This window comes from Hypomesus nipponensis, chromosome 4, assembly GCF_054491055.1.
Source record: "Hypomesus nipponensis isolate SF chromosome 4, ASM5449105v1, whole genome shotgun sequence".
Lineage (NCBI taxonomy): Eukaryota > Metazoa > Chordata > Actinopteri > Osmeriformes > Osmeridae > Hypomesus > Hypomesus nipponensis.
Genome location: NC_140364.1, coordinates 11,219,583 through 11,239,812, shown reverse-complemented (window position 1 = coordinate 11,239,812; position 20,230 = coordinate 11,219,583). Strand labels below are relative to the sequence as shown.

The 20,230-nt window shown below is 41.5% G+C and overlaps 3 protein-coding genes across 3 annotated transcripts; all 3 read right to left on the bottom strand.

Moving 5' to 3' along the window:
* Positions 1-4: 4 nt before the first annotated feature.
* On the bottom strand, positions 5-6,602 carry slc6a18 (solute carrier family 6 member 18). Its single transcript, XM_084696497.1, has 12 exons — positions 6,452-6,602; positions 4,079-4,219; positions 3,837-3,974; positions 3,290-3,471; positions 2,799-2,909; positions 2,257-2,369; positions 2,033-2,161; positions 1,798-1,954; positions 1,193-1,397; positions 831-990; positions 550-712; positions 5-358 (listed from the first exon to the last, which is right to left on the bottom strand). Exons 1-12 carry the CDS (start codon positions 6,600-6,602, stop codon positions 155-157), a joined length of 1,854 nt encoding a protein of 617 aa, XP_084552623.1. The 3' UTR covers positions 5-154.
* Positions 6,603-7,730: 1,128 nt separating this feature from the next.
* Positions 7,731-13,556, bottom strand: LOC146295557 (sodium-dependent neutral amino acid transporter B(0)AT1-like). Its single transcript, XM_084695434.1, has 13 exons — positions 13,437-13,556; positions 12,938-13,157; positions 11,717-11,857; positions 11,449-11,586; positions 11,160-11,341; positions 10,674-10,784; positions 10,421-10,533; positions 10,062-10,190; positions 9,283-9,439; positions 8,766-8,970; positions 8,389-8,548; positions 8,027-8,189; positions 7,731-7,904 (listed from the first exon to the last, which is right to left on the bottom strand). Exons 2-13 carry the CDS (start codon positions 13,134-13,136, stop codon positions 7,731-7,733), a joined length of 1,872 nt encoding a protein of 623 aa, XP_084551560.1. The 5' UTR covers positions 13,137-13,157; positions 13,437-13,556.
* Positions 13,557-15,991: 2,435 nt separating this feature from the next.
* Positions 15,992-19,282, bottom strand: LOC146295556 (sodium-dependent neutral amino acid transporter B(0)AT1-like). Its single transcript, XM_084695436.1, has 10 exons — positions 19,084-19,282; positions 18,356-18,496; positions 18,117-18,254; positions 17,562-17,743; positions 17,338-17,448; positions 17,140-17,252; positions 16,913-17,041; positions 16,557-16,713; positions 16,266-16,470; positions 15,992-16,155 (listed from the first exon to the last, which is right to left on the bottom strand). Exons 1-10 carry the CDS (start codon positions 19,280-19,282, stop codon positions 15,992-15,994), a joined length of 1,539 nt encoding a protein of 512 aa, XP_084551562.1.
* Positions 19,283-20,230: the final 948 nt, after the last annotated feature.

The window sequence follows — 20,230 nt, the reverse complement described above, 5'->3', positions numbered from 1 at the left end:
TTAGACAAGTGTACACATCAAAATCAAAAAAAATTATATGTGCAATATGGAAGGTTTATTCCTCTTAATTAAGAGTTAAGAACTTGGGCAGTTTTATCAAAGTTTTTTTCCCTGATATAAAGTCTGATGCTGCATTCAGATCAGTCTTGCTAGTCTATGAGTTCATGACATAGCCACCGTTGTCGTAGGGATTGGCTCTGTTGCGGTGCCATTGGGAGGGACGCCGGCGCTTTGCCCAGAGGATGAAGTGGTACAAAGCCACCAGGGGGATGGAGATGACAGGGACTGTGGAAAGCAGGATACAGATGGCAAACACCCATTGTGGGTATGGCTGCACATCAAACTGGGGAAAGCCTTCCTATAGAGAGATACAAGTAACAAGTCAAGAAACATCAGGAAAATCTCTGACATGATGTGTTGAATCCAAGCGTATATCCTTTTTTATAAGTAGTTTTATGCTTTTATTCTACTATACTGTAGTACAATCCTGTAAGAGTTTTACATTCCAGAATAATATCCTAGGTCAGCTGGTCGTAGCCAACAACTTACAAAGTCTGGATTCCAAGCAGCATAAGTAGGTTCCACCTGCACCTGGATGGCAATATAAGCAACCAGAACAACAATGAGCATCACAGGACTGATGACCATCCAGCACACCTTCCAGAAGATGTTGGGCCGCCTTCCAGTCATGAAGAGAATGTCATCGCCAAATCTAAACAGACCCAGACAGGGATATTCAGTGAGGTTTGAAAAGTGGTAGTACACTCAATCCCAAAATAATTACAGGTACTAAATTAGTGGATAATAATACATTTTAAAAATACACATACCTTTTCATTCCATACACGTAAACCACCGCCATGATTTCGAAGAAGGCTATTATCAGAAGAGGAATTGAACCGACATAGCTGTTAAAGATTTCCAGCCAGTAGTTTCCTGAACTCATGGTGAAGATAAGAGCCACCAGGAAAGATACCATGCAGACAAATGCTGGACGTCCAAAAATAAGAGAAAGATGGACAGACAGAAAGATGGAGGAGAGTAAGGTACACTCACAGTTATGCCCCGCAAACACCAACTTTTCTTCCTCTAAGTAAATAATTCCCCTAAGAATTTGTGACACATTACTAAATAGGCTATCGATGCCCCACAATCCCATCCTTTGCCAAGGGACCAAGGGGGATGTCTCTACCTGTGAAGAGCTCCTTGGGTATCCAGCTTGGCACCATGTGGAGGTCCCTGAGAGGGCTGAGGACGCCTTCCAGGTTGCCAAACATGGAAGATAGACCCAGGCTGAAAAGCATGATGAAAAACAGCACCGCCCACACCTGAGAGCCTGGCATCTCTTTAACTGCCTCTGTGAACACAATGAACGCCAGGCCAGTCCCTGACGCACTCTGAAACAAGCAGCATAAGATGGAGACAGGACAATAGAGAGAAGTTAATAGAGAAGAGTGGTTGAAATGGGAGTCAACGGGAGTCAGATGGCTGAGCGGTGAGGGAGTCGGGCTAGTAATCAGAAGGTTGCCGGATCAATTACCCGCAGCGCCAAATGTTGTGTCCTTGGGCAAGGTACTTCACCCTACTTGCCTCGGGGAGAGTATTTCTGTAAGTCGCTCTTAGAGCGTTTGCTAAATAACTAAATGTGACTGAAACGGTACAGGGAGGGTACGGGGCAAAGAAGGATTAGGTAAGAGTTGTGAAGAGAACGTGATAAAAGTAGGTAAAAAGGAGTTGTGAAAGAGAACTACTACTCCTACATAGAAGTAACTAATATTAAATCTACCGGTGTCCTACCTCTTGCAGGAAAGTCTGCAGGCTGCAGCGTTTGAGGTTCAGGGTGAAGACCTTGTCGGGATAAGTCCCGTTCAGGTCCTCAAACCACTGGTCATAGTTGTCAACTGTTATGTTTTGGTCCCCAATGTTGAACACATTTGTCAATGCTAAGATGTTCCTGCAGATGACACACAGACTTGAAGTACATTTTCTTGTTTGGTCTTGTGTGCTATATTCAACCCTTTCTTGTACATACCCCTCGAGACAGGAAATTAAGTTGGAGTTGGCTTTAAATCCCAGGATGGCAAAGATGGGTATGGAAGCATATATAGATGTAGCGCTGTTTATAACCCCAACCAGAACAGCGTCCCTTTCACAGTTGTTACTAACAAACACACACAGAAGAAAAACAATTGGTGGAAAAGCACCATTTGACTGTTGAATCCTGATGGATCCAGGTTTGTACATAAATCGACTTACGTCTCAGAGTTGTAGCTGGAGAAGGAAATGAGTCCACCAAAAGCCAGTGACAGCGAGAAAAAGATCTGAGTTGCAGCATCAAGCCACATCTGAGGGTTCTTCATCTTCTCCCACTAAGACGAGGACACACATGGTAAGTAGTGCAGGCTATGACCATGTGACCTCTTTCCCTCTGAATAGGTCTGTCCTTAACCACTGATCAATTAACAATAACTAATGATTACTTTTTTACTTTTATACTGTTTGGAGTGCTCTGAAAAAAACAAAACAATGTTTGATCTATACCTGCTACATTAAGCTCATGAGAACATAACCCTTGGTCAAACAGGAGAGAAATATGCCCATCTATAAATAATGTTTCTTGTATCATTGATAAACTGCTTCATTATGCTGTTTGCTAATGCCTGCATAGCCATAAGTTAGTTCTTTGTAAGGTGCGACTAGTGTAGGTCAGAGGTCTCAATGTTACCAAAGTGTATAATGCCATAAAACTTTGAATGAGGAAAATAGGAGGAACGTCAAGGCCATTTCTGGGAGCTCACGTTGGGAGTGAAGAGGTAGACTAAACCAGTGGAGGCTCCAGGGAGGGTGAGGGCTCGAACCAGGAATATAGTCAGTACCAGATAGGGAAATGTAGCAGTTACATACACAGCCTAGTGGAGGGATCAAAAGAAAACACCAGAGAAAAAAAGGGGATTCAATAGAAGGTGGTTGACTTTTCTTCTGCTTGATACTTATGCAGTACTGTACAGGCCTTGTATGAATACTGATTTTCGAATCACAGGAACATGAGTCACAAATACAGTTTTCAACTGAGGTGAGTCTACAATTGCAATCAACAACCATAAACATAATTACCATGAATCACCAACTATAAACATAACTACCATGAATCACCAACTATATAACCAATATATATATATATTTTTGATTCATTTGAAAAAATGTGACACACGTAACGTGTATGAGCTGCTGTAAACAAAGAGCATCACAGATAAGTAATTGATGAACATCGATTTGCAGATCCACCCACCTTGCCGATTGTTTCGATTCCCCTGATGAAGCATATGTACACAACTAACCAGGCGGTTCCTAGGCATACAACAATCCACCATTGCAGGGAACCACTGGTCTCGATGTTGGGTGAAATATTCAGAGTCTGACGATACCAGAAGTAGTTGACTGGTGTGCTCTCCACACATTCTGTCACATAGCCTGAGAGATTGTTAGAGAGGGTAGATGTGGTGAAGAGAAACCAGTGGGTCTGAGTGGCATGGAGGAGAGTTTGTCTATCTTGGAATAGCTAGAACTGTCCTATACATAGTGTATTCATTGTGGATGTTTCAGGATGTACTCCTGAAAGAAGTTCACCTCAAAGTAACACTTCCTTAAACACTGATCAGACAAAAATACAAACACTGATCCTAGACAAAAATATGCATGGTGTAGGAATAGTGTCTTTTAAAAATGGTAAATTCTAGATTGGATTAAATCTGTGTCTACTAAACCAATTGTAAAAATGAGACATCAGGAACATCCACTGTTGTGGAAATGTACTCATTCAAATGTATCCAGTCTACCTGTGTGGTTGGCATTAATGGGGCACTCGGCCCAAGGGAGGGGGTCTTGGAAGGAGTGGAAAAAGTACCAGAGGACCCAGGCCAGGATGGTGTTGTAGAATAGAGCCACCAAGAAGGACACTATCATGGAAGCAATACCTGCACACAGGAAGTGACATTGTTATTTGTTACGAGTAACATTTTGTATTGTGCAAATCTGCAAAATCATTATTTTAGTGCAAAACAGTGTTGCCCAGGCCTACCAACTCCCCCAAGGAAGGGTGTGATGGCATTCCAGACTCCGATGCTGCCCATGCGCAGCCTCTGTCCAATAGCTAGCTCCAGGTAGAGCAGTGGCAGCCCCTCGAACACCAGGGCTATCAGGTAGGGGATGAGGAAGGCACCTGGGTGGGCGAGAGGCTGGAGGTCAGAGACCAGACGGAGGGTTCAGGAAGTCAAGTCAAAGAGATGCACAGTAAAGCACGGGTCATTCTGTGCAATTACATTATCATGACAAGGGAAGGCAACTGCCACGGGTAGGCATAAAAATACACATAAAGATGATATATTTTAAATGGTTACATTGCTTTATTTCTCTACATTTTTTATTATTTTCTCCTCTACAATGTCTGTGATGTTAGTTGATTTGATTGGTTTATTGGAATTGTTTTGGGCATTTCTGTCTATGTGGTCGTCCACTGTGTTGGTCCTAGATGCCCTACCAAAATGTGTGCATACGATTGTGGCCCCCACTAGGCCTACCACCCGACTACGCCACCCCTTGAGCTACCCTGGAAGGGCAAGGGGAACTCTGTCCCAATAATGGTCCAACACAGGTTCTTTGGAAAAATATAAAATATAAAATGTTATTCTTGGCTCTCATTAAAACAAGGTGTCACTTGGTTGTCAGAGATAAGTACATAGACGATACCTTAAATACATTTCATGGGGAGTGACCAAGCCATTGGGCAAGCGTCCAGAGCCACTAACACCCAGACTAACAGGGGCCAGCCTCCTATACCACACGTGAGGGAGAGCACACACCCTACAAGCTCTTTGGCCACACCACTGCACGCGCACCACTTAGGTACATTAAGAAAAAGGGGTTCACGCTTCACTGCATTACACGGCACAACATGTCAAAAGTGAGAACAATACTCAAGAGGAAAACTGCCCACACTGCAATCTAGGCTGGGGCCCAATCGATACCCAGGCTATTGATGGAGGGGAATGACACAGGGGAGACAGATACAAAACAAACAAAACAACAACAAAAAAAGAAACCCTCTAACCTGTGGCTCACACTATCTCCCTAACCACAGATATACCACTAGGCCCCCAGGCTAGAGGGGAAAAACAAAACAAAACCAATGTCTTTAACTTCTAAAAGCAGCACCCGTACATCCATGCAAACAATCAAGCAAGGGCACAGCAGCCGACAATTCTGTATAGCTGCGTGCTGCTCCGTGGTCTAAACACTGCACCCGAGCGCGTCTTGCACTAGGCGTCTATATGCTGTCAGTAAAATAATCACTGATACACTTAAATCATGTAGCGCTTGATCAAGAGGCGCTCAACACGGTCCTGTCGGCCTCCGCTCAATAACCCGCTACCGTGTCGCTGCAGACACCACTCCAGAGCACGGCTACACTCCACGATCGGCAATGCACGCTCCCGCCATAGGGACCAAAGGTCTCTATATCTCCATGCCTGTCCCTATTTTAACTAATTGGAAACCACACCCAGCCCCTACTAGTGACGTCAACCCAGGAAAAAGGTGACAGAGGTGAGTAAAATTGAAAGTTCCCTTCACTCACGGTCCCACCGGCTACACACTAAAAGCCTGCATATCCTACTATATCTTCAGTGGTCAGTGTAGAAGATCACTGGTCATGGCAGTCTATTATCTGGGGCCATGAGGTCACGTCAAGTTAACGGACACATTCCTGGGATTGGACATTAACTCTGTTAGCCTCTGAATCTGACTCTTTATCATTTTAAAAGGTGTAAGAGGTCAAGAGTTCCTGTTTAAGGATGTGTGAGGCACAAAGGATATTTTGTAAATGTATCTGAAGTATGTTATCATATACAGCCGTGGCTGAAAGTATTGGGAGCGACATACATTTTGTGGTTGCTAACATAATTTCAGTAATTCAAATCATCAGCACAGGGGAAACATGTGAACTAGTTCTAGCCAGGTGAAACCACTCTATCATTCTGAGTGCAGATTTACTGCTGTAAAAGAGGGGACTATTTGCATATATTGAAAAACTTTGCCACAAAAAAGCCCTTATTGTATGCTAGTATTCTATAGAAACATGTGAAAATACTGAACCAGCAAACTTTGCAAAACACAACATTGTCATTGCCAAAACTTTTGGTCACGACTGTATAGTCCCATTAATCTGCAATATTTTTCAAGTTACCATTTCCTCCATTTCTAATAATGTTTTTGACTCACACTGCACTATGTCAGTCACACAGGATTAACATCTAATTCAAGTTCAAGTAAATTAGGAAAGATGAAATGTATAAAACAAAAACTAGTAACAGAAAAATAATAGGAATATGAATGTAATAATGATCGTGAAATAAACCATTGTGAATTGTGATACTGAACCAGAGAAAGCCCTCACCTCCTCCGTAGATCTGACACAGGTAGGGGAAGCGCCACACGTTGCCCAAACCCACAGCAAACCCAATACAGGTCAGCAGGTACTGAACCTTGTTGTCCCACTTTGGCCTCTCTTCTCTCTTAGCGTCCACACTCAATCCTGAATCTGCCATCTTCTGCTTAATAGGATCGACACAGGCTTGGGTGTAGTTCTGTTTTTAGTCCAGCTCCGGTCCTAGCCTGTAATGCATCCAATTGTAATTTATCCTTGAAAACTTGATTTCAATGGGATTTTTTTAATCCAATGGTCATGGTTTGAAATCGGATGCAAATGTAAGGCACCCCGAAAGCCGTGTTAGTAGTATTCTGAACAATCTCACTGTCGCTGGTCTAGGTCACTAAGGTGAAGTAAATAGAAGTTCTGAATGCTGTTCTAGTTCCTTTGTCCTTGACTCTCCACAGTGGATTAGCTCAGATGTGAGCATGTGTGCAGTAGGACTCTCAATTCCAGATCTGTCGTTGGGAAGCAGCTTTTCTCATTTTGTAGGGAGAAGCAAAGCAGGGTACCAGGAAGAGAATGTAGAAATGCATAATTTGACATCATCATCTAGTGGTCAAAACTCTGTCTGTTAATAGGTAACCTGGTGATGCTGCTTGTAACCTGAGGGAGTTACCAGGAAAGGATCTTAAAACCATCTTATCTTTCAATAAGGAAACACAATGTCCTTATACAGATGGGAACGTGTCTGGGGTAGAGACCATAACCATTAAATGGACCATTATTATTTTATATTTTTTATGGGATGTTCCATCAGTTTGATCAGTGATCAATAGGTAAGCCAGGAAAAGTTCAGGAACTGTGATAAAAAAACATACATATTAAATACAGATAATGAATATGACCCCCAAAATGCATAAAAAGAGGTTTAAATTGTTTTTATTAGGTGTTGAGTAGATATATATATATATATATATATATATAAAAAATGATCTTGCTTTTTAAATAAGGTGACATATACACTTTTTGGCATTTAAAAAAAAACAACAAAGCACAAATGTAGCTAATCAATGTCTATGTATATTACAATATATTATTAACTAGTAGACATAATTGTAAACAGTTTCAACAGACTGTAGCAGCAAGAAAGGGCCAAAATCAAAAGTTGATCTGGTCTTAAGTTCATTTAAAAAAGCATGTTATAAAACAATGTTTCTGTTTATAAACAACATTTAATATTGCCAATTTTACAAATTTGCAAAAAGAGTGAACTAGACAAAACACTTAAATGCTTAAAAAGACTTTATTGAACGTTTTCCAGAATCTGCATCTGGTTTTGATTCTTGGAGCACCGGTCATAGATGACCTTGCCCAATGCATAGATCGGCACTATGAGAGTTGGTACACCAGCTAAGATGAAAATAATACTGCTGATCCAGCTAGGGTAGGTCTTGACATCCAACAGAGGGAAGTTTTCCTGAGACATTGAAGAAATTATGTTAGAAGAACATTCATGTTTTTTGATCATACATAAGTCACAGTTATTTATTTGACAGTTACACACACATCATACAAAGAGCAGTGAGCTATTGCACATACTGATTCAGGATCCCAGGAGAGGTAGGTGAGTTCCTCTGTGATCTTTCCCACCAGGTAGAAGATTAAGATGACCAGAACAATGAGAGGACTGATCACCATCCAGGTGCTTCGCCAGAAGATGTTTGGTTTGTGTCCAATCATAAACTCTATATCCTTGTTAAACCTCAGGGCAAAGGATATAATTGAATTCCTTTTTAGACTTGGGTCAGAGTGTGCCAACTATGTCATAAAACAATATTAAAGATTATTTATCATGGTTCGAAAAACTACTGGTGAATAAATACTAAATCATACTGATTAACACACACACACGCACACATGACAAATGCTAATTATGAGAGCTCTTGAAGCTGTTTCTCTACCTGTCTATCCCGTAGACGTAGACAACAATGAACATCTCAAAAAAGGCGATGGTGAGAAGGGGGATGGAGCCAGCAAAGTTGTCAAATAAGGCGAGCCAGTAATTCCCTGAGCGCTGGGTGAAAAGCAAGGCAATGACAAAAGCCACCACGCAAACAATAACTGAAACACAGAGGAAACACATAATTGAGGTCCTTGGTACAAGGTGAAAAAATCAGTACCATCATTTTACTTTCCAGTTTTCCGGATGTGGAAACCAGCATCTAGTCGCTCAAGAACAGTAAAATGTGAGCACAGTCTTGATCTTATGGATGTGCCACATTCTGATTCATGTTAAATGTCTGTATTGCAATGTCTGAAAGTAAAAAACTTCTTAGACCTGTGAGGACTTCTTTGCGCCAGTGTCTGGGGAAGATGCCAAGATCCTGCAGGGGCACCACCACTCCCTCCATGTTTCCAAACATGGTGGACAGCCCCAGGCAGAAGAGCATGATGAAGAAGAGGATGGCCCACAGAGGAGACACGGGCATCTTGCTGATAGCCTCTGTAAACACGATGAAGGCCAAACCTGTTCCTTCAACACCCTGCATGGCCAAAACACTCAGCATCAGCTTAAACTGTTCTCCAAACACAGAAATGCTGTTTGGTCATGACACTGTGACTTTCATACCTGGCTGAGGACCAGCAGGTACAAAACATATAATACTGATTCTAAGCATACATAGCACATGCATGGAAACACATATAACAACTCTATGTTGTGAAGGTTTCACAAGGTTTCTAATGGCTCTTTATACGGTGTGAGCACACATTAATAGACAATCCACTTCTAAGTTAAATGAGATCTGATGGAATGAATCTGTAATGTTTAGATGTGCATGACTGAAGCCCGCTACCTCACTGAGTAACTGCTGCATGTCGCAGATTTTGATATCCAGTGACTGAATAATGTCCGGTGAAGTGTTGTTAAGACTGGTGAGCTGGTCCAAGTAGTTTTCCTCTGTGATGGAGTTTTCAGGCAGTTCAAAGGTATTCAGTAGTAATAGAATGTTTCTGAGGAAAATGAACTAGTGTTTGAGTCAAACAAAAGGTTCCCAGGCATGGAAGGCATGGAGGCATTTAAACTCACTGAAGATTCTAGAATATTCTGATTTTAAATATGTTTATAGTCCTAGGCTATTAGGGGCCATTTAGGAAATAATAATTCAGACTGTCTGAAGATTGTATAATTGATGATTTATTGATGAGGACTCTACTATATTCTACTGTACTCTATTGTATTCTGCTCTAGGCTTCTTGTTCTCCTCCTCTCCTCTCCTTTTCTCTCCTATCCTTTCCTTTCACTTTGTGTGAAAAAAATGTTTTTTGAAAGGTTGAAAAAACCTTTGTTAAACTGCGTTATGTGTTTGTGTAAGTACTGTCAAAATTATTTCCCAAATGACTCCTCATACTAAGCTGTACAAGTTTGTGTCACATGCAAATATTTTGCATTTACTAATTTAAACAACTTGTACATGCATAATTAAGGTTGTCTGACAAAACACAAAGAAAAGTTCCAAAATAAAAGTAAGTAAGCTTCTAGGCAAAGTCAAAATAGACCATGCAAGATTTACCAGATGTGCTTCAGATCAGAGCCAGAATCAAAGGCCCTTAAAGAAATGGAGTCCAAACATACCTGTTAATGCAGTTATCAAACCTTTCAGTGGCCTTGAAGCCAATGATAGAGTAGATAACAGTAGCCGCATAGACAGAGGTGCACCCTGTAATCACAGCGAGGATCACAGCATCTTTCTCACAGTCATTGCTGTGGAACAAGTGTGGAAGAAGACTACAGTTCACACAACGTACAAAACAGAAATACACATCCTAGGATTCAATGCATTGCGTCCGATGTTTAACAATCCACCAGCTGATCGAGAACCAGTCGACGTTAACAAATAAGGTTGGTTCTTCAGACCTGAGTAGAATCCAGACTGAATCTTGGAAACGTTACCCCGGACAGATTTAGTATGAGGAGGAGCCAACAGGCCTTACTGAATGGGGTTGTAGCTGGAGAATGAGATGAGACCGCCCCAGGCCAAGCCAAAGGAGTAGAACACCTGAGCCCCTGCATCCAGCCACGTGTTGGCCTTCATCAACTCGTTGACCTCGAGGGATGGACATTAACACAGTTCAACATGTCTTTTCTTTGTTTACACGCACAAGAGAAGACAGGAGGGATGAATGTGTGGTGCTTGTCAATTGAAGAACACGTGCGGATGTTTTGTAAATGTTAGTGCTTACGTACATCGGGTGTGAAGAGGAATTTGATGCCACTCACGGAACCTTTGAGTGTCAGCCCTCTGATAAGGAAGATGGTGAGAACAATGTAGGGCAACGTGGAGGTGATGTACACAGCCTAGCACACATGTAAATACAGAAAGTACTGATGAGAAAGAGAGGGGCAAGAAACTCCTAAAAACAACAAAGTTACTATTATAAGTCTAGTTTACATGTATTCACAATCTAAAACTCGGGTGATTTAAAATTCACTTTAAAATGATTTAAAATTCACTTTAAAATGATTTAAAATTCACTTTAAAATGATTTAAAATTCACTTTAAAATGATTTAAAATTCACTTTAAAATGATTTAAAATTCACTTTAAAATGATTTAAAATTCACTTTAAAATGATTTAAAATTCACTTTAAAATCAACCAAAAAAATCAATTCACTTTAAAATCAACAACTGGGCAGTTCAATTTGTTCATCTACAGACTTCAACCTTCTTACCTTTCCTGATGATTCAATTCCCCTGATGCAACACACACCAATCACTATCCAGGCAGAGAGGAGACACAGGACAATCCACCACTGGAGATCTCCAGGGTTCTCAATGCTTGCTGAGGTGTTCAGCGTCACTCTGTACCAGTAGTAGTCCTGAGGTGAACTCTGGCCACATTCTGCCACTGGTCCTGGACCAGACAACAAAACAAGTTGTAAGTGTGGATGTGCTTGTCTGTGCTTTGTGTGTGCTTGTGTGTGTATGTGGGGGTCTATTTTTGAGTTTCTGTTTCATTACCTGTCTTGTTTTCATTGAGCGGGCATTGGGTCCATGGCAGGGGATCTTGGAAGGAGTTAAACAGGTACCACATGATCCAGGCCATGATAGTATTGTAGTAGAGTCCCACAAAGAAGGACACTAGCATTGATGCAATACCTGTAAGAGTGTAAACCCTGTTACTCTCCACATACTTAGGATTTGTCTATGAACAACATCCTGATCCTAATTTCAGCCTCCTGATCACTTTTGCTTTTTTGCTCCAGTACAGACTGGTTCATGAACTCACCAACTCCTGTGAGGTAAGGGCTGATAGACCTCCAGCATCCCACACTGCCCTTCCTGAGGCGCTGGCCAATCGCAAACTCCATCAGTAAGAGGGGGGTTCCCTCCAGTACCAACAGGATCAGGAAAGGGATCATGAAGGCTCCTGGAAATTAAACCAACACATTGTGATGAAGCTGCCAGAACATGCGTGCAGTAATTCAGTAGGTGGCAGCAGAGGGATTTTTTTAATCAGATTTTTTTAGAGGGATTTTTTAAATTGCATCTTAGTCATCAGCTCAGTGGTTCTTAACCCTAGTCCTCAATTACCCCCTGTCCTGCATGTTCCAGACGTTTCCCTGCTCCAACACACCTGATTTAGCAGGTTGTCATAAAACATGGAATATGTCCCCCCACTTTTTATTAAGAAAGTTATATTTAACAACCTCATCCTCAGTTATAAAAAAACTCATCTGTTGTCAAGTGAACTCGTTTCTACCTTGTGTTATATAATATTGTTTTTCAGTAAGCATCAAAAACCATCCGCCATAAAATGCATTCACAGATTGGCCTGGTTTGTGAACAAACTGCTTGTTATGCAGTTTTAGAAATCCGTTAATTTACTGTGCATCTGACATCGAAGGACCTAGGATGACGGCTTCAAGGGGTGGGAATATCCATTATGTAATGGTAAAAGGCATTGTTAAATAACTTATTATCAAGAATCATTGATCAGATTCTTGACATTTGCACCTACTATTCAAATGTCTCAACAAATATGTGACAGATTTACAGCTTTGGTCATCATTTCAAGCCCCAAGCACCAAAAAATCTGCATATGGCTGTGTTTTCCATCCCTTTCAAAACAAATCAAAGATACTTGAAATATCACTGTTGTCTAAATTGTTGGCAGGGTTTGCCATTGATTCAGTAGCAAAGGATTCACAGAGAGTGTTACCCATGATAAGTTCATTATGCAGTCAGCCTTACCGTAATGACAGAAATGTGGTGTTCACATTAGTACGAAGCATACAATCTGTTTCATCTCTCAGTGGGTAAGTAAAACTGTTCACTACTTTTCATTAAACTTGTTGCTTTCCAAGCTTCTCATATTAATATTGTAGTCTGCAGTAAAATATAACCTTTGTATTTGCATTCGAAATGTACATACCTAATTTAACTTTTCATTGTAGTCATGCAGTTAGCTCAATCTGTATCCCCCCTCTGTCTTCCAGCCCCAGCTTACCTCCTCCATGGCTTTGGCACAGGTAGGGGAAACGCCAGACGTTGCCCAGCCCCACACAGAAGCCCACGCAGGTGAGAATATACTGGGCTTTGTTGTCCCATTTGGGCCTTTCACTGGTCTCTTTTTGCTCTATGGTCTCAAGGTCCTCAAGTGAAGGGATCCGATCATCCAGACCCGGGTTCGGCAGCACCAGTCTCATGGCTGCAGGTTTGGTTCCTCACTGGCAAAAGTAAGACAATGGACAGGCATCAACCACAGCTCAGTCTCACTAGCACTTCCACTTTAGCATGCCTGAGAGGAGCCAGTTAGCCAGCAACTCAGCGTTTGTGTTCATGCATGTGTGTGATGGGGGAGGAGGTGTGTGTGTGGGGGGGGGGGGGGGGGGGGATGGCGGATGGGGGTGCTGGTACATGGCACTGTATTCATATGCACATGCTGAAGGCCATTGTTTTATGGTTTTTTTTATCTTTTCACTTTTATCTTTTAACAACCCCCCTACCTGTATTCATCCATCCGCTTTCAAAGCCATTAGCCTTGAAGCTCCAAGTCTAGTCAATAAAGCAAGAAGATACAGGACATTTGATAATAATTCATTTAGTATCAACCAGTGAGAGTATGTGCCCCACTATCAGGAATTATTAATTTGTAATTGAATCTTTTTGATGTCACAATGACTTGACATGTCTTATTTAAATGTCCAACATTCTGTAGACTGCAGTGTTCTAGTCTTTCTGCTGTTTTCCTTCCATTCAATGTATTTTTATTTTTCCATGTATCTTATACATTTTGAAAGAAACCTTCCACCGACATCCACAAATGAGCACAAGCAACACAAAGAGTTACAACATTACAATGATTGGCTTTACTGTTGGCTTTCAGACCACCTCTTAATTTATGTATTAATGTATTTGATGGCTTACAGAAAGTCTATGGTAAGTGATATAATGGGAAACAATGCTGTAGCCATCACTCTCAATACATATAATATCGTTTATCTTAGCAACATGTCAAGGAATCTTGAATGGCCAAATAAACCACAAATGCCTTCATGACGAAGGGACATATATGCAAGCAACAGTGATGATGACCATGTTTCCCAATAAAAATAATTTATTCAATCACACAAAATAATACATCACGTAAATACTTAGGCATGTGTGTGAATGTTAGAATATTTAACATAAGACGTGCTATCTTGCAGATCTTGATCTTGTCATTCTGTTGGACAAAGGAAAATTCTTTGTCTGACCAATTTGTATCACCTTAATTTCACAAGGTATTTACACACAAGAACGTACTGTTTAGTTCACAGTTTTACATAATTACATTCTGTTTACAAATATTGCTTTACAAAAACATATTTTAAAGTTTGGAATTTGAGTATTTGCCCAAATGTCAAGACCACTGATGAGGAATTTAACGTTGTATGTAAAATGAATGTGGTTTAAGAGTGTTTTGTTCCGAGAGGCTTCTGTGTCTATTGATAAGAGATGACCTGTGACCAACAGTTGCAGCTTACAGGAGGTCAGGGTTTGAATAATACAGCTGAGTCAAGGGTTAAAAGAGCTGATAGATGAACAGAGACTGTTTGAGCAGTTGCTTGTGAAACAGTTGACTAACTGAATGAATTACGTTCAGGCTGAGATAGGAAGGGACTTGTAAGGATTCATGGGTTGATAATGTGATTTTTTTCTGCTAAGGGGAAATTTTGTGAACCGTGAGAACAATATAGATCAATTAGTCAGAGTTAGAAACCATAGGGGTGACCTTTATCCTGTAAAGTCAGGATGGAGTCAAACTATTCATTAATTGATCATAGGAAGGACTTTGTGACAGACATGTGTACTGATTGGATTAACAAATGTTAGAACTATCCTGTATAAAAGGCGATGTCTGCCTTGGATTTAGTATCACTCTATACTAATGCACGTTGACTAATTGGTTCCCTGAAGGTTTTGTTACTTACCATTGGTGTTAATACATATTTAGTTTAACCCAACATCCTGACTATTTTGTCATACAGTTACTGCAAACATTCCACCACAAACACTTCCAATGTCTAGTTTCTTTGATGAAGAATCCTGAAGAGAAACGTCTTCACAGATCTGCCAGTATCCTCATTGACAGAAGTCAGCCTAATTGACAAAAGTCTGGACAGCAACAAACCTCAAACCACAAAAGTTTTTGTTTTGTTTTTGGGGATGAAAAGTGACAAACCAAAACTATAATCTGTCCAAAGGTCCTCATCTTCATGTTGAGATGAATTATCGTGTGCCTTTGTGAAACGTCAGCAAAAATAAATCAGCAAAAAGCTACATGTCGCCCATCGGTACATTTGCAGAGATGGATTTGACTTTTTCTATGTTGTTGCTGTTTTTTTTGCAGCAGCGGTTCTGGATGAGCTTAAAGAGGGCCACCCCTGGGATTGCCAGGCTGGGTATACCGGCCAGGATGAAGATAATGACGTAAATCCAGTCAGGGAATGGCCGCGGTACCAGGGTGGGAAATTCCGCCTAAGTAAAAGACAAGATAAAAAATATTTACAACTGAGTTATGGCATTCAAAATAGTCCGACTCTATTCTCCCTTCTGGAGTTTGCGGTTAGAGTAAAAAACATGTAATTCCATGGATTGTTTCATATTTGGTCTAACAATTCAAAACTTGCTGTACAGTGAAAAAACATTCAACTTTCTCTTTGAAATTTGTGTCTTACCGCTTCTTGGTCCCAGACAAGGTAAGTCAGAGTCTTGGAGATTTGAGTGACTAAGTAGAATATAAAGATGACCAGCATGATCAGGGGACTGATGACCCTCCAAGTGACCTGCCAGAAGAGGTTGGGTTTGTGCCCAATCATAAACTCAATGTCCTCGTTAAACCTGTGGAAACAGACGAGCCGGATGGCGTCAGCAGTGTGCGCTGTACTTCCTGCTTTCAGAGATAACATTGAGAAGACAGACTAAAAACCTGGACTCTAGCTTTTATTGGTGAGATAAAGGGCCCTTGTTCTGTTGATATTGTGTTTTTCCATCGTTACCCCCTTGGCCTGACTGTAACTCACCTGTCCACCCCATATATGTAAATGACAGACACCATCTCACAGAAGGCAATGACCAGAAGTGGAATCGAGCCTGCAAAGCTGTCAAACAGAGCCAGCCAATAGTTGCCAGATCCCTGGGCAAATATGAGGCCCACGGCAAAAGAGACGGCACATGTCAGACCTAAAAAAAAAAAATGTATTTCTTAAATTCTTAAAGAAAATGGTTGCAATTATTTATATGGTCCAGCAAAATAAATAACATTTATCAACTTTTAGACATGTTCTTCTAACCTGTAAAAATCTCTTTTGGCCACGTTTTGGGCAAAATATTGAGATCTTGAAGCGGCACCACCACTCCTTCAATGTTCCCAAACATGGTGGACAGCCCCAGGCAGAAGAGCATGACGAAGAAGAGGATGGCCCACAGAGGAGACACAGGCATCTTGGTGATGGCCTCCGTGAACACGATGAAGGCCAGACCTGTTCCTTCAACACCCTGCATGGCCAAAACACTCAGCATCAGCTTAAACTGTTCTCCAAACACAGAAATGCTGTTTGGTCATGACACTGTGACTTTCATACCTGGCTGAGGAACGTTTGCAAGTCGCAGATACTCAACCCCAGACCTTGAATGATGTCAGGTGAGGTGGCGTTGAGCAGAGCAAGGGATGTATCATAGCTGTCAACTGTGATGTTGTTCTCAGCAAGGTCAAATGCATTTGTCAGTGCCAGGATGTTCCTGCAAAGAGAACAGAAAATGGGATCAGTCTATGACCAGAAAGATTGAGTCAGTTTTCCACGGAAGAGTATTTGGACAATTTAAATGTCTTGGTGTACTTTACATTTCTAATTATTGACCTACTCATATCAATCCACGTATTTTCATGTCTGTTAAATTTGAATTATGTTTGTGTCTAGAAAAAGGAAAAGGTACCAACCCCTCCATACAGTCATCATATTTCTCTGTAGCCCGGAAGCCAATGATAGAGTAGATCACCGTGGCTGAATACACTGATGTTGCCCCGTTGATGATAGAGATGATGATTGCATCTTGCTCACAGTTGTTGCTGTATAAACAGGAAGTAGTTCAATTGAGACATTTAGGGATGATTTGAACTTCATAACGAGCAATGTTTCTGTGGGGCTATTTTGAGCAGTATCTTACTGTATTGAGTTGTAGCTGGAGAAAGAGATGAGACCTCCAAAAGCCAACGAGAAGGAATAGAACACCTGGGCACCTGCGTCCAGCCAAGTGGATGGATTCATCAACTCATTCACCTGCAGGAAAGGCATCAGCTAGCTCGTGTTCATCAAGAAAAACGTGTGAATGCTTTGATGGACCATTTGGATGGGATGCACTTACATCGGGTGTGAAGAGAAAAATGATTCCACTAGTAGATCCCTTAAGAGTCAAGCCTCTAATCAAGAAGATTGTGAGGACCAGATAGGGAAGAGTGGAAGTAATGTACACAGCCTGCAGGGGAAGATGAGGGAAACAAGTGGTTATTTTAAAGATATTCTAGAAAATCACCTTATTTGACTGCAGTTTCTCCCCCCCCCCCCAGAGGAAGAGCACAAAGTGTCTACCTTGCCTGTGGTCTCAATCCCCCTGATGCAGCAAACATAAAGAAGAGTCCACGCAGAGACCAGAGCTAGAACCATCCACCACTGCAGTCCTCCAGACTCGTCTATAGCTGTGGACGTGTTCAGCGTCTCTCTGTACCAGAAGTAGTCCACCGTGGTGCTACGCTCACACTCAGACACCAGACCTTCAGGAGACAACAGAGAGGCAGTGTAAGGCAAGGGCTGCATGCAGTAGCACATGAAGAGCCTACACAATGAGATCATTTTCATCTAAAGAATATGTCTTGAGTTTCATTGTTGGTAAATAACTATAATATTTACAAGAAGAGAACATGATTGGCAACTGAAACCAGTCATTAGTATTACATTTACATTTAGTAGACACTCTTAGTAGACACTCTTATCCTGTGACTTACAGTAAGTACAGGGACATTCCCCCCGAGGCAAGTAGGGTGAAGTGCCTTGCCTAAAGACACAACATAACTTGGCACATCCCTCACCGCTCAGCCACCTGACTCCCTATTATTAGCTTTTAGAACCTCTTATGATGTACATTACCTGTCTTGTTGGCGTTTAGGGGGCACTGGCTCCATGGCAGTGGATCCTGGAAAGAGTTAAACAGGTACCACATGATCCAGGCCATGATGGTGTTGTAGTACATGCCCACCAAGAAGGAGACCAGCAATGATGCAATACCTGTCTCAAATAAATACATTTTCAAGTGGTCAAACAGAATAGATATAGGAATATTACGCCTCCACCAGAATTATTTAAATTGAAAAAATATCCAAACACACCAACACCAGTTAAGTAGGGATTGATGGAACTCCAGACCCCCACACTGCCCTTCCTGAGGCGCTGGCCAATAGCAAACTCCAAGTGCAGCAGAGGTATTCCCTCCAGAACCAGCAGGATCAGGAATGGGATCATGAACGCTCCTGGTAATAGGATAGTACATTTAGTCGTTTAGCAGACACTCTTATTCAGAGTGACTTACAGTAAGTACAGGGCCATGTCTCCCGAGGCAAGTAGTGGGAAGTGCCTTGCCCAAGGACACAACGTAATTTTGCATTAATAGCCCGATTCCTTAACCGCTCAGCCATGTGACCCCGGTAACAGCCCAAGTGACATTTTATCAACATTCTGAACAAATATTGTATTTTGCTAAACTAGCAATTTTGGCTTGAATTTGAAAATATCCAATCCAAAATATCCCATCTCTACCTTCAAAGCCACTCACATGAACAGGTTAGCTGACTACTGTCTTGAGGAAAACAGGCAAGTAGCCCATCAAAACATTGTATTCAATCCAAACACAATGATTGGTCATGTTTATTACAGTTCTGCAACAGCCACAGATATCAAAAGCACAGCATTTGATTTACTGATTGTCAAAATAAACCTGTCCACCTGCTACCCTGCTTGAAAAAAAATTGCATTCCCATTTTTTTTTGCTATGATTTTTACTAATTGTGGATCATTGGGTCTATCTAAAAGTCATCCTGTCTCCCCAACCCCAGCTTACCTCCTCCATGGCTTTGGCACAGGTAGGGGAAACGCCAGACGTTCCCCAGTCCCACACAGAAGCCCACGCAGGTGAGCATGTACTGGGTTTTATTATCCCACTTGGGTCTGTCCCCAGCCTCTTCCTTCTCCATCCTCTCCAGCTCCTGATGCGAGGGAATCCTGTCATCCAGACCCGGGTTGGGTAGCTTCAGTCTCATAGTGTCTGGCTGTGTGTCTCAATATTCCCCAAGGTGTGATACAACTAGCTGATTCTCTAGCAGGTTTCTCTCCTCAGTTCTCACCCGCAAGATTACAATCTTATCTAAGTCTTCAAAGAAGAAACAAGCAGCTGTTCTCTGCCCACTCACTGTGACTGATTCCCATGGGAGTGAGCTCTGCTTGTATACTTCACTCCCTTGGGGGGGTGTTCCTTTCAAGGATCATTTTTAAAGGCCGGATGACCTTTGCACCTTAACTTGGACTTATCTGTAGACCCATCCAAGGCTGTCAGGCATTATGTTTTATCAGCAGTTTTACACCAACAAAAGGTGCAGCCATCTTGATAATAGTTGATATATCATGTGTTCCATTCCTTTAGAGACATGGTGGGGATGAATTAATTTGTCATGTCTCTTAAAAGTACACGTAATGCACTTCACGAATTGATATCTCCTTGTAATCATTGACAGCACGTGTTGGGAAATTGTCTGTCAGCATACTGTCCTGAGAATGTCTCAAAGGCATTGAGTCTGTAGGGTTAGGATAATTCTACCAGGATCTTAAGCAAGCTTAAATCACAGCCAACTGTTAAGATATGGCAATGTGATTTACCAGCACAGTGACACATTATTTTTCCAACTCTTAACATGAACCCTGGCAGACATTACCCACTCTTGAGAACAATATTTTATGCACTAACCATCAAATATAATTTCATACAGTTGTCATTTGGAAAGTGATTATAACCTTGAAAAGTGAGACAAACAACTTTATGATTGAAATTACAATACATGCCACTTGACTGGACTTGACTTTAGACAGCGACACAGTACTTGGTGTGTCAGATTGTCAAAGTGCTGGTGAGGAGCTGTGCTACCAAACATGCATTGTCATGGTGGACTGTAGCAGCCTCAGGCTATAAATCTTATCAGTGTTCCCTCCTAATG